General features: G+C 36.1%; 1 protein-coding gene across 1 annotated transcript in view; it reads right to left on the bottom strand.

Annotated features, from left to right (window-relative positions):
- Positions 1 to 4,062: 4,062 nt before the first annotated feature.
- The window catches only part of LOC117293450 (polypeptide N-acetylgalactosaminyltransferase 10-like), a 33,826-nt gene continuing 23,345 nt past the window's right edge, over positions 4,063 to 14,543 (bottom strand). Inside the window, exons 6-12 of the mRNA XM_033775789.1 lie at positions 14,169 to 14,354; positions 12,867 to 13,056; positions 11,489 to 11,720; positions 10,966 to 11,187; positions 9,719 to 9,826; positions 8,291 to 8,437; positions 4,063 to 7,789 (exon numbers count right to left, since the gene is read on the bottom strand). Of these exons, the coding sequence (XP_033631680.1) occupies positions 7,595 to 7,789; positions 8,291 to 8,437; positions 9,719 to 9,826; positions 10,966 to 11,187; positions 11,489 to 11,720; positions 12,867 to 13,056; positions 14,169 to 14,354 (1,280 nt within the window). The 3' untranslated portion in view covers positions 4,063 to 7,594. The remainder of the gene's footprint in view (positions 7,790 to 8,290; positions 8,438 to 9,718; positions 9,827 to 10,965; positions 11,188 to 11,488; positions 11,721 to 12,866; positions 13,057 to 14,168; positions 14,355 to 14,543) is intronic.

The raw sequence follows: 14,543 nt of genomic DNA on the forward strand, positions 1-14,543 counted from the left end.
GGCACTACAGTAATAAAGTTTTTTTTAAATATATACTGTTCATCTTTTAGGATACTAGATGCAGCTGTGTATTGTTTCAAAAACAAAATTTGATGCCTGTTAATATCGCCAAAAAATTTGAACTTTTAATCAAATTGAGATTTATTTTGTGGCAAAACTTCCTTTCCAGAAGAAACAAGTACAATATTTATAATTTTATGAAACTTGCATGTGTCACCAATTACTATTTAAAGTTCACTTGTGAACACACAGATTCTAAGTTTCAATCTGAAACCTTAATGTTTTGGGGTTAAAAATTGTCCAAACCATATTACTTCTTAGTGAATCCTTTCTGGAAAAAAAAACAGTTTATACTTTTAGCTGCAGTTCTACTTAACAAGTATAGTTTTTATTGTCATTAGTTTTTGGAGTTTTTACCAACCTATGACCCAACCTTCAAGAGAGATTTCCGAAGGTGCTGACATTAACATTAAAGCAATAACTATCTTAAATTTTCCTGCGACTACAAAACATGGCAAATTTTTCACAACTTGTTAAATGTTTGCATATTATGATTCCTTAATAGTAGTAGGGAGTAATTTAAATATTTTTCTAATTAATTTTTTTTCAATTGGGAAAATCCTGAACAATTCCATTTTGTTTTTATATTTGAGGGAAATATGACATTATATTTTGATTATGAAAAAAAAATATTTTAAGAAAACTTATATAGTTTTGTATTAAATTGATGGAAGACAAATTGCAGCTTTGTAAAATAAATTCATGATAATTATAAAGAGCAAGTAATTTTTTAAAGTTCAAAATATTGTATGCCCAGATGTGCCAGAAGTTGTGCATTCTTGTAAATAGTATAGCTTTGGTAGCAAGAACAAATGCTGCTTTTAATGATTTTATTTTTATTTGATTAAAATCTAAATCAAGGCACGATTAAAATTATCTCTGTAACTTGTTGTCCTGAAGATACATGCAAAGACATTATAATCAAAGATGTGACCAATCTTGGAAATAGGAGGGAGAAAAACACACATTTACTAGACCCCCTGCATGTGACGTCAACTGCTCAAAAAACGCCTTCACCAGGGTCAAAAAGCGCCCTCACCGGGGTCAAAGGAGGCAAGTGATGGGACGATAGCTGTTCTTTGTGCGTAAAAAGGTGCAAGTGAGCTCAGCGTCTCTGTATCATTTTGCTTTATGCAAGGGGTCTGTAAGCCATTTGTGACATTTCTAAGACGTTAGGGTTTCACTTTGTTAATGTTTTTGTTTGGCAGGTATACAATGGAAGTAGTTATAATTTTTTTTTTTTGAGATTTGCTTACATTTTAATAAAGTTAATAAAAACTGATAAACTACTTGGTGTTTGATTGGTGTAAAAATTGCTTCAGGGATAAAAAAATGTTTAAAGTGATAAGCACAGTACCTCGGGCTTTCCAATTACTGTAGGTGGAAAAGAACCACTCAGATGGGATTGGAACCCAGTACATCTTAGCCTTTAGTCAAGGCGCACACGGCACATCAGATAGCACGCACAGCCCCAAAAATGTAACGCACGAAAAAAGACTCACCACGAGCGGCAAAGCCGCGAAGCGCCTTTACCAACTCGTTTTAGGGGCCTTATGTTTTTCTTTACATTTACCAACAATTTTGGTGGGAGAAAATGTTACGAATTTGCATCGAACGTTCTTGTGACGTCATGCAAGTAAATGTGGCTTCTTATTGGCCAGCAACTCACCACGCTAATGCATTACATTAATCTCCCACCAAAATCGTTGGCAAAATCGTTGGTAAAGGGGCTTCGCCGCACACGGTGATAGTCTTTTTTCGTGCGTTACATTTTTGGGGCTGTGCGTGCTATCCGTTGTGCCGCGTGCGCCTTGACTAAAGGCTAAGGACATCTGTACTCTAGGGAAAAATGTCTTAACACAAAGATGTCTTATTAAAATTGTGTGTTTTTTATGTGTATAATATGATAGGAACTTTTTGGAAATTCGGTTAACACGGCCGCTAACTTTCTATCAAAACATTCAAGTTAAATGTCCAGCATTAGACAATAAAAAAACTTGTGATGTCCAAAAACTTAAAACTACGACTCACAAACTACCTCCATTATGCGTAATTCGAGTGCAGATGACCTATGCACAGTAGAAGTACGGACGTCATGCTCAGTCCGATACATAAATTACGCAGTGTATCACGGTTGAGAGTCATAAGAGACAAAAATATCTGAAATTAGGATCCAAACTTTAGAAAGTTATGTTGAAATGTTGGAATTACCACTTTTTAGTAGCCCCTGGGGTTCAGGTTTCACAGAGCTTTTTGGAACATGTTCTCAGTACAAAAGAAGTAGATCAATGAGTAGGATTTCAAAACTTATGCCGAAAAAAAGAACAGCTGATGTTTTTCACAAGACCTCAAAAGGTCTGAATTCCACTAAAAGTCTGAAATTTTTTATTCCTGATGTATACATGCTAGGCTCGTTATATCTTTATAAGAGTGAAAACTGCCACAGCCTTGAGCAAGGCTACAAAATGTGTCGAAACCGATGCTTTAAAAATGTCCACTGGCAGAAACATTCAGCATTTGACTCTAACTGATCTTTGCAAAGTATTCTGAGTCAAACAATGAACAGCGACAACAGGATTCATTAAAAAAAAAACGGCTAAGAATGTAGTTTCAAAATATTTCATCATTTAATACTCGCTTTATCAATAAATTATGTCACAATTGAACAAAAACATGCATTGAATGAAAGAGGAGGGGCTAAAATATCTCCCGAACACTAGTGAATAAAATTGACTTAAATAATGTCAGATTGTAACAAAATTAACGTGAAAGGCACATGTGATTCTATTAATAGTGATTACTTGACAAGATTGTTTGATTAGTTTCTAGTTAAGCATGTGACAGTATTTATCACAGGGAATTTCACAGTGACTCGTGTTACAATAACATTGCTAATCCAAATGTTTAGTGAACAGGGACATTCTACTGTGACTCTCGTTACCCTGCACACAACTATCAAAATCGGATCTTTTGACAGGACACAAGATCATCAAAAGAAAACTAAGTTGACAACACAGACTTAACAAAAAAATGCTAAAAATGTTCCCTGTGAAAGTGTTTGATTGCTTTTGAACAAGATTTACACAAAAGTTGTGCATGGTTATTCATTATTTTCTACTGACTCTCACAAGAAGTCTTTTTGAGGTATGACGGACACTATAGGAGTGCACTGTTTGGTTTGGGTGTGTTGACCCCTTGCACGCACGTCACACGCAGCGACTGTGCCACGCTCACCATTTTAAAGGCAATAGGTTTACATGTAGTTGCTGCGCCGCCTAAAATGCGCACTTTACTAAATAACGCACAGTGACATTGCCCACCAGTATGGCGCATCTAAGATTATTCTGATGATGACGTCAGGTGAATTGGGTCAATGCAGACAAATTTACCCAAACCTAAAAGTGTTATGTGTCCATCATTATCAAAATGGCTTATGGATGAAGCCTTAACTTTCACAGGTTTGTTATTTCATGTATCACACAAAACATGAACACAGTCTGCGACTATTTTGTCAGCTCTACCAATTCTATTTGATACATTCATTAGCCAAGCACAGCTCGCTGTAAAGGAAAAGTAAGGTAGTTACCATTAGTGTATAACATATGTAAACTGGGTTTTTTTCACCAGAAAACCCCATAAAAAAAAATTTAAAAAAAGCCCTTTACTGAAATATACATATGCACAGTTGTTCCTCTAAGTAAATCTACAATACATCTTTCAAAAAAGAAAGTTATTATTGAGTAGATCATAAAATCAAATCACCACACACAATTTAAGAGAGAAAAAAACAGTTTAAAAGCATGTTTTAAAGCTACTTGTAAAAAGCCTGTCCATAAAGGTTTGGTTTCGTATGAGAGAGTTTTGCTGTTGCCAGCTTGGTGTTTATATCTCCTTGTGTGAGTTTGCTGAGTTCCCTTGATGGGAAGATCATTTAAACAAACAAACAAACAAACAAACAAACAAACAAACAAACACCCAAACAAACAAACAAACAAACAGACAAACACACCAACACCCGGCACCAGGCCGAATTTAATAAAGCTCGATATTGCTTGATAATATTCTGCTGAACACAAAATGAATATGTGTAGAAAACAACATCAGCACTTGTAGCGGACATAACTGACCGTTCAGAACCCGAATCATCCAAATACATCCAATGATGACAAAACCAAATCCAACCCAAGAGCCCCTCTTTACTAATGTTCAAGTTCAGAATCTTCAAAGTAAATGCTTTCTTAAAAATAACTTGTGATTTGAAAGTACTGCCAGAACTTTGCCAAAACATGAGCAACTGAAACTTTGTATTGGTTTCTTGTATTATCTAGTACTGATTGCAGTTACACTTAACAATTCTAGAACAGTCACACAAAAAATTTAAAAACAAAAACAAATTAAAATTGTTGGAAGAAAAATAAATTTAGAATGTACTTCTTACATAAGATATTTAATTTTAGTGGAAAAAACTTGGTAGTTGGTTAAAAATACTTTTGTGATTAAATAACTATTAACTAAAAAATTAAATTAAAAATAATATAAGTTTTCCGGTCATTTTTTACAAATAAGTGGCTATTTTTTCTATTTCGAGCAAATTTGAAATCTCCTTGCAACAGTCATTCAATTTCATTTATTGTGCAAGCATGTGCTCTCTTGAATCAACGTGATTTACAACGATGAACATTCACCTTTACAATCCACCCACACAGCATTCAAAATTCGCAGCAGTTTTTGGTAGAAATCTCTAATTGCGCCTTCTCTATTGACTTGAATGCTAATTTTGCACTGTTAAAAAAACAACACTATTGAGTTCAGTTTAAAAATCTGCTTGTCTCACAATGAAAATGAATGACGGTTTCAACTAAAGAAACAAAATTGCTTAAATGTGAATTGGCCCCCTCATTTGCTGAAAAATTCCAACAACAAAACCTTAAATAATACAATCAACCACCAACGACAAGTAAATTTTGCACAAAATATTTGAAAGAATTCATCAAAACCCCACAACTCTCTATTGTTGTTGATTTAAACTTATAGTTGTTTTTTTAAATCAGCTGTTGTTACAATAGAAAGTTATCAAATTCAAAAACAAAAAATACAAGCTCTTTATTTGAATCGATTTTCAGAAACGGAATAAACATCAAGAAAGAACGATAAGATCAAGAAATCATCAATGTCCCTTTTACATTTAAGACGTTGATGCTCTAACATCAGTGTTTTAATCTTGCTAAACTATTATATTAGTCAATTACCGTGAAGTTTTTTTTTTTTTATAAATGGATATGAATAAAATATAGATTTCTTATATATAGTTATTTTTCTAGAAAAGACCAACCATCAAAATGGCCTTGTTAATCGTTAAAGCTGCTCCCCGCTGAATATTAACAAATAAATGAGTTGATTTTGTAAATTGCACTTAATAATTGATTCACAGTTGATGAAAAGACTTTGTATTTTACTACCCAATCGGGGACTTTGTTTTGAGTTGTTTTGTTTAGGTAAAGCCAAGAGCGTAGTGACTGGGAACAGTAGGTCCTAGATAGGTTCAACACCCCCAATAGTTTGTCCCAGTCACCGTTTGGAGCCTCAGTTGGCAAATTAAATATTAACATTTTCGCTGTGTGTCTTTTAAGCATTTTCAATTACAAGAATATTTGTTGCTTTGACATTGTAGAATACAGTAGGAATGCTTGCTTGGCAAGACAGTCTTTCGACGAGCATTTGTAGTCAGCAAGTCTGAAAACTGACTTATATGTGCCCCATCAAAGGAAATGGCAGTCGCTGTGTCGTGGCCGAACAGTCAAGCCCATTGGACTAATGCTCTGGTGTTTCTGATCAGCAGAGTATGGGGTCACTTAACTGTTATTGCTTCATTCTTCGGATGCGACATTATTCAAATCTTACTCACAAATGGCTTAAATTTGCTTCCGTAAACCTTCCTGGAGCAAATGCCATAGTTTACGCCCCTGGGTAGGAATTTTTTCCTCTCTTAAAAAACGGGGGGAATGGGAAAACAAGGAAAGGAAACAGACCTTCAGTAAGAGGTCTGAGTCATTCTTAAGTCACAAGTCTTCATAAAATCTTTCCCTTTTCACTTTTCAAAATTCAAGGCTTAAAAAAAGTCACAGCTGTTCTTGAACTAAGAAGTTTAGCTTAAAATCCCCAAGTTGTCCACAAGAAAAGAAAACTCTTGTTGGCACTTGGAAATTTAATTGCTACTCCTTTTGGCATTTTGTATAGATAACATAATTTAAAAACTAACAAAAACCTGAAAGAACCAAAAACTGTAATAATTCAAATTAAAGTGAATGCTGAAACATTTACAACCAATAGACAGTGTAAAAATTTTGAGTTGTACATGTATGTCACCAAACAGAATGACTCAGTGTCACTGTTTCATGACTGCATGGCTGTATGACTGCATGGCTAAATAGAGACCTTATTACCTTGCTGAACAACCCAGGGTATTTCCTTGCGGGCAAGACACTTTACTAGTTGAATTATCACACAAAATCAAAAACTGTAAAAAAATAGCTGCTGAAAAAATTTATGAGATTCACCCCCTGTTCGTTCATATCAATCTATAAAAATCACAGGGATGATGCATTCTTCGAAATGGGCTACGCATAAATCATGCCTGTTATGAGTGTCATGCTATGTGGTAAGTGCCGCAACTAAGAGGGCACAGGGGGCACCGTTGATGTCTTCCCCACCCCAGGTGCCTCCATTTGAAACATGGACTCTATAGATTAAAAGAATACTGGATTAAAAGGTTACTTAGTATGAAAAAATTCGTAGTATTTTCAAGGTTTTAAAACTATTTTTCCATTTGCTTGCAGACAATGTACTTTTTTTTCTTACAAAAAAATATGAAATGAAATTATGAGAATGCTGAAAAAGGGGCTCGTTTAGAAAAAATACAAACAAAAACTAGTTTTAATTAGCCAGAAGTGCGCCACCATAAACCACCCATAAATTTTCAACCTAGTTTCGGCACTGTCCGTAGATCTATTCTAAACATAAAAATGATGTCATAGGTTACACGGTCTGTCGGTACCACGCAGCATCATGACATTTCATCCCTAGGTGATGAAGTCACCCTAAACCAATACTTTCATCTAGAACACAATAAACACCAAGACCTCGAAATAACCCACGGCGCCCAAAGCAATTGCTGTGGTGCCCCTGGGATTTAACTGAGGTGTCTTTGCAAAGTTGCAATACAAATTGAAATTTTCCTAAGGAAAATTGCTGTACCCCTTTAAGAGCAAAGTTCAAGGCTCAAACACCCTTATATCTAGAGCCTTTGATAGTGACAGTGTTGGCACATTTCTTGTCAAACACTTACATTTTTAAGCATAATCATTCATGAATAAAAAATTCTTTAAAAAATTTATTAAATTCTTCGTTAATAAGAAAGAACTTACAAAGACGACATTTCTGAAGATTAGGATTATGTTTTAGTAAAAAACTGAATAATGCACTTGGGAGAAACACTTGACAGCAATAAATAAAGGCAAATTTTTGTTGTCTACCATCAATGTAAAGACAATTTATACTGCTTAGAAAACTTTTGTAGAACCTTGGGGAAGGTCTTATCAAACTGCCACCGGAGGGCGCTGTTTGACGTGGAGCAAGACGCCATAGAGAGGCTCTTCCTTTGGGTTTTTTCAACAGAGGTTAGGATGGTAAGGCACAGTGACGAGCTGGGATGGTACAAGAGCTTGTATTCCTGAACGGGGAAAGGAAAACGATCAAATTAATTATTCAGTGCTTCCTCTGCAGTTAACTCATTCAATCATTTCGATTTCATTCAAAAATACCATATAAGAAGTCCAAAGACTAAAAACATTAAATTTACAAAGTTTTACACCAAAAAGAAGGGGTGTAAATTAAAAAGGAATTAGAGATAAAACATTAGGCACTTACAATTAAAAATTAAAGAAAAAGCTGTAGACAAAGACCTCAAAAGGGACTAACACACAATTGTGTACAATTAGTGGGGCTGCATAAAAGGGTACACATACAAGCCATTCCAACTATGGATTATTCTTCCTGTCTGGACTTAATCGGTTGGATTCTCAGCGATATCTCAAAAACGCAACTGTTTGAAATGAAATATTCACAGGTTAGGTTAACTGTATATATATATATCTATATTTATATAGGATTAAAACCGGTTCCAAAAAATGAAAGGTACCCGTTCCCTTTAAGCCTCATTCTACCAGCTTACCTCGTGATATACCCAGAGTTGGTTCCCCTTCCCCCCATGGCAGGGGTATAATATAGGTTCCCCACCGGGATCCCTACTGGGGTAATCCACACATTGCTTCTCACTCGCCCCAGGTCGAAAGTCCTCATGCCACGTCAAGGAAAAGTACTACACCACAGAAAGATAATTCAATGTATTTTTTTGTTAATTGTGATTCATGTTATAGTATTTTGTTGATTTTTAAAATTTGTTTATTACCTTTAAACAAAATTACTCTGACTCGTTTTGATTTGAGTACCGGTATTGTAATTATAGTCCTTTAAAATATGACTAGTATTATATATGTTTAACGATTACTAAGTCTGTCTTGTGATTGAGACTGCCAGCTACAATAATCAGATTATTAACCCCCCCAAAAAATATATAATATTAACCAAACCAGTAAATTTACTTAAGAGCAACTCTACATTGTCAACAAGTGTTTGTCAATATAAAAGTGTCAATACCAAAATAGTGAACGTGGCACGATCACCACATGTGACGCACTCTCAAGGGGTCAACATAAATCCAGCTATTATTATCTCATTGCAAACACACATGTATAAAATAAAATAATAACTCCAACCTTCCAGAAACTACACATATTTATAAAAACATTAAACATTATAAACAAAAAAGATAAATGCAATTCAGAATGTTGACATAATTCAACACCAAATAGTACAATATTTCACAATGTTAGGTATGGATTAGGAAAGAACATGTTCAAATACATGGGCAGGAGGGGTTGCAAGGATAATAATCTATCACCAAAAGACAGGCCTGTAAAGTTATACAAATATTTATAGCTTAAACAAAATTACACAGTAGGCCGTGTATACCACCTTCTAAATGACAGGGAAGTGGTCGGGTTTGGAATGGTGAAACAAAAAGATTTAAATCTTTCACTTTGTCATGCAAAAATTACCTGTGGGAAAAATACAAATATAAACACAACTTGGGTTTCAGGGATATCAAAATAAAACAAACACTGTAGAAAATTTGTTTGAAAAGTCTTGAACACAAAATCTGCTGTTCATTGCAAACAACCTTGGCCCAGTTTCATAGAGCTGCATTTAAGCAGAAAATATTGCATGATACCAATCATGGAGTGTACAAAGGCAGGGTATTGGGGCTTGTAACCACATTCTGGTTAGCATAATTTTGTTGTGCTTAGCTACTTTTTGTGCTTAAGTAGCTCTATGAAATTGGGCCCTGTCATGAAATAACACAGTTGTCGTACCTCCATAAGACATTGAGATATTAGGTAAGGTTTGCAGTAACACAGTGTAAGAAATCTCTTGGGGGAGTGTGGGTTTCGGACAAAACTGTTAACCGAAAGTGTCAAAAAGTATTGAGATATTTTCCAACATCAAAAAGTTCACAGGATATATTTGTTTGCTCACTCACCTGATCTCCTTTTTTATTTTGTTTATGAACTGAACAAGTATCAGCGACTATTTCTAATTTTCGACCTCGACTAAACGTTAAGCACAGGCCACTCGCTTCATGTTTTACCTGGAAGGAAAAATATTAAATGTGAAGGGAAAATAATTAATAACAAATCTTGAATGGTTTAATAAATGAATGATCGTGGGATGCATTTTAATGAAAATTGTGGGAGGAATTGATGGCTACTTTAAATTCTGCAACTATAAAAAGGGGGAAAAATTGTTTTTGTCTGAAAGACTACAAAATAAGAATAATTCTTCTTAAACAAGACAACCGGAAAGCTGAAGAACAAATAAAAAAGAGATACAAACTAGTAACCATGGGATGTATTCAATTGGAAAGTGCAGATAGAAAAAATAAACAATTTGTTCTTAACGACTAAAAGATAAAAACAATAATTTGTGAAACAAGGTCAAAAGAAAAGTACACAACAAATGAATATACAAAATTGTACAGATTGATTGTACACAATGTTGACACACAATTACAAATTATGAACAACTGTGACAGATAGTAAACTAATTTGAGCTGAAAGAAAAATGTACAATAAAACCAAAAAATACCCACATGAATAAATATAAAGGCATTTATAAGGCACTACTACGTCAAGAACGCAGTGCATCAGATTTTGAAACACTTAGTTTGGGGAGCAAAAAATGAGAAAAGGTTTGACTTGGAGAGCCTCGTACATTATTATCTTGCAATCATGGAGATTCATTTATGAATGTTATCCTGCTTTTTATTTATTTTTGCTGAGCAGAAAATATCTAAGCAACTTTGGCTGCTTTAAAGGGTCTATGTATCTTTTGTAGGACAAAAAACACAATGTCTACAGATTTACACTAAACTTACACAGTTTGAAGATAATGATAGTAGAAAGTTTCCCTGAAAATACTACGTGCTGAGGTGCTGTAGTTTTTGGGAAACGAGTAAAACAATGTCATGAAAATAATTTTCGTCTCATGATACGAAAATTATTTTAATCAGTTACAAACATATTTTCATGACATTGTTTTACTCATTTCTCAAAAACTACAGCACCTCAGTAAGTAAGATTTGAAGGGAAGCTTTCCACTATCATTATCTTCAAACCCTGTAAGTTTAATGTAAATCTATGGACATTTTGAAAAAGTACCCAATTCCTTTAAGCAGCTCTATGAAGTTGGGTTCTGGAGTTGATAAATAAAATTCCCAAAAGTACTTACAGCTCCCACGGCTCCAGGATCAGGCTCCACAGGTGGGTAGTACTGTAGGATGTCCGGAGCGACCTCCGTCATAAAATAAGTAAAGTTTTTACACTGTAGACGCTCTTTACGGGCCAGCTGCTTGCTGATGTCTCCAAAGTCAAGACCCTTCAGGTGGGGCTTGTGTTGATAAAAGTATTTCTTCCAGTCGTCGAACCAGACTTCGACAACTCGCATCAGATTCTGGTCGGAAAAAGAAAACAGTTTCAAATTGGTTGTTGGCGATGCTTTATACTTAAATTCTTTTGAAACCATAACCTGCTTCTCGAGTGGACCTTTGTGCCTTGTGATAGGCGACTTTCATAAAACAACAATTTTCTTAAATAAAAAAAAAAGGATAGCAAGCTTTTTTAACCCTTATTCCTGAATTGATTTTTTAGGATCCTTTCTCACATGGATGTTGAAGGGTGAGGGGCTGGTCAGTATTAAAAAACTATCTGGCTCATCTTGAAATCAAACATCCAAAAACTGCTGCTAGTTTTACCTTATGTATGACACCCCCGCCACCAGGCACTGTGTACGACATAAACTTGCGGTAGACATGACCGACTCGAGAGCAAGGCACCTCCTCCATCAGTCCACCACACATCCAGACCTTGAAGGAGAGATCGTACTGCTCCCCGCCCCACACCTCCAGGCCCTCGTCGTACCCTCCCAGCTCGTCAAAGAAATACTTGCGATCGATGGCGAACAGACCGCCGGCCATGATCGGTGACCTGTGAGAGTGATACATGAGGAATCAAGAAACCATGTTAGAGCTAGTTCAGATCAGTTTAATTCCAGTCAATCAGTCTTCATAATTGACAATATAATTGTATTTTCAGGCCTGGAATTAAACGAAGGCCACTGCCAACAAGGTACTATGTTCTTGGCTTCGGTGCCACTTCAAAAGTTTCCCATAGACATTAAGATTTTTCTGTGAAAGTGCCCTTTGCAAAATGAAATGCCCTCTCAAATATTAAGTTCTAGACCTGTATTGTATTTTATTCTGTTTCAAAAACTCGAACAAACCCGACAACCCTGGAGAGGGTTACATGATCTGTATAGAAAATAAATATCAATTAGTGAAAGGTCATAACGAAAGGATGGGTCGAACCTTATTACACAGTAAATTTTTCTTCAAAAACAGTATATGAAGATATATTTGGCAATTCAATTGGAAACGTATGGAGTTTTATAAAAGACTTCACTCCTTTATACTCATGCTACTGTTAAAATTACAACTCCCCCAGCTATGTATGTAACATTCTATTTTGTTTCGGCTTCAAAATAGTAAAGCCCTAAATTTGGGGAAATAGAATACTCTGGGAATCAAGTCAAAGTTTTATGGTAGCACTTGAAGTAGTCAATATTTGGATATCATACAGCGATTTAGGGCCAAACCAAATTGCTAAGAGAGGTTTGCAGTAAAAACATAAGAAAATCCCTTTGGAGAAGTGTTGGTTTTGAAAATAAGAAGTGGTTAACGACTCAGAATCAACCTGGAGACCTTTACCACTGCTAGGTACTCAGAACCAACACTACTTAAACAATTAGAAATTCACGTGGTGTAACCGCAAACTTGTCTTACTTATACTTCCACCATGCAAAGTTTCAAATCATACTAAAACCTAAATTGAATCACATAAGTACAGAGCTCTGGAGGTGCCATGCGACATGTTGAGATCCCGGCAAAATTATCTCCAGAGATAATTATGTTGGGATGTCGTAGGATGGATGTCGACATCCCGACATAATTATGCGTTTGCGTTTGCGTTTAGGATGTCATCATCCGGAGATAATTTTTTTGTCAGGATCTCAACATGTCGGATGGCACCTCCAGAGCTCCGTACATCAGGTCTTGTTTGTTGAAACCAACCAACCTGACAGGATCGGTGGCAAACTGTCTGCGTTTCATCTCCTCAGCATTGATGGGTATCCTTTTATAGTACAGCTCCCAATCAAAGGCTCCCCTCATGACATCACCTGCCTGTGACTCATAGTGGAAGTCCTCATTGCCGATGACGTCAATCATGGGACAGGCGATGCACTTGCGGTTAAGGGCAATCCGCTCTGTTAGGATGAGGAGGGGAGGGGTAGGGTGGGGAGGCAAACAGGACACAATTACTTGATTTGATTGATGAGTATTTGGGTTTGTTTTATTGGCATCATTAAGGGTTAGTATTAGCGTTTTGTCTGAGCTTATCCATCCGACGGCAGAGGAACTAATCACACTTAGTTCTGCCTCACACATGGCAACTTCTCTTATCGATACATGTAGCCTAGGTCACATGAAGGTATGTCACTAAAAATAAACCACAACAGAGACAGTATTTTTACTATTATCTTTCTATTATTATTACAATTTTAAGTGAACTTAATCACCGTACCACGCAAGTCTGAGGAAACCTGTAAACAAGGATGCTTGCTATGTGCACCAGAAACCCTTACTCTTTCACGATAAGTGCTTGGGTTCATGCACAACCAACCCTAGTACATACCATGCTCTATGGGACCTATGGCTTAATGCTCTATCCACAGGACAAAGTAATTATGGTAAAGTATCTTGCTCAAGGACATAAATACCACGATCGGCACTCGAACCCTCACACTGCTGACCAGTGCTCTATAACCACGTGGTTATGACACTCCGGCCTGTAAGCGTGAAAACGTGCTTAGCACAGAAAATCATTCTTAGCAGAAAACGGTAACCAGCCAAATTTCTATATAGTTTCCATGTTGCAAATGGTGCCCAGCTCATGTTTCGCTTAGCAAAGAAATTTGCTTAGCAGCATTTTGTTCTTTACAATTTTATAAATTGAGTTGCTTAAGCAGAAAATATTGTTTAATGATTTGCCAGATACCAGTCACAAATTGTAGCGGGGCAGTTTGGCTGGTAACATTATTCTGGTAAGCATAACTAGGCCCTGGGCCCCATTTCATAGAGCTGCTAAGCACACTAATTTGCTTAGCATGAAATTTCTTCCTTGATTAAAACAGGATTACCAACCAAATTTCCATTTGTTGCATATTGCTTGTTACTGGTATTCAGCTGTTATTTGCAAATCATGTGAAAATTGGTGTGTAATCCTGTTTTAATCAAGGCAAACATTTCATGCTAAGCAAATTTTTGTGCTTAGCAGCTCTATGAAACTGGGCCCTGGTAGCCACAGGGGTTTACTTACCTAATAAGGGAGGTAACCAGTTAATGTTTGCTTCGCAATGAGAATCCAGGTAGATTAAAACTTCTCCGGTTGCACGCTCACCACCATAGAGTCGGGTTCGTATTAAACCCTCTCGTTTTGGCATTCGTAGAATTTTGACTTTGGAGAATTGCTTCATGTAGTCTTCTAATGGTTCCTTGAGGTAAGCTGTAGTTGTAAACAATATTAAAGAAAACTATTTGAAATTTTGGGTTGAACAAAGGAAAACTTACTAGAGTGGGATTTGAACCAAGGACCTCTTGATTATTGTGGCCGTGCTCAACCAACTGAGCTATCTAGCCCTATGTTGACTGTCTCCCTATTTGGCAATATCTTTGTTTTACTGCAGTGTAGCCA

The sequence above is a fragment of the Asterias rubens genome, chromosome 8 (genome assembly GCF_902459465.1).
Source record: "Asterias rubens chromosome 8, eAstRub1.3, whole genome shotgun sequence".
In the NCBI taxonomy this organism is placed as follows: Eukaryota; Metazoa; Echinodermata; class Asteroidea; order Forcipulatida; family Asteriidae; genus Asterias; species Asterias rubens.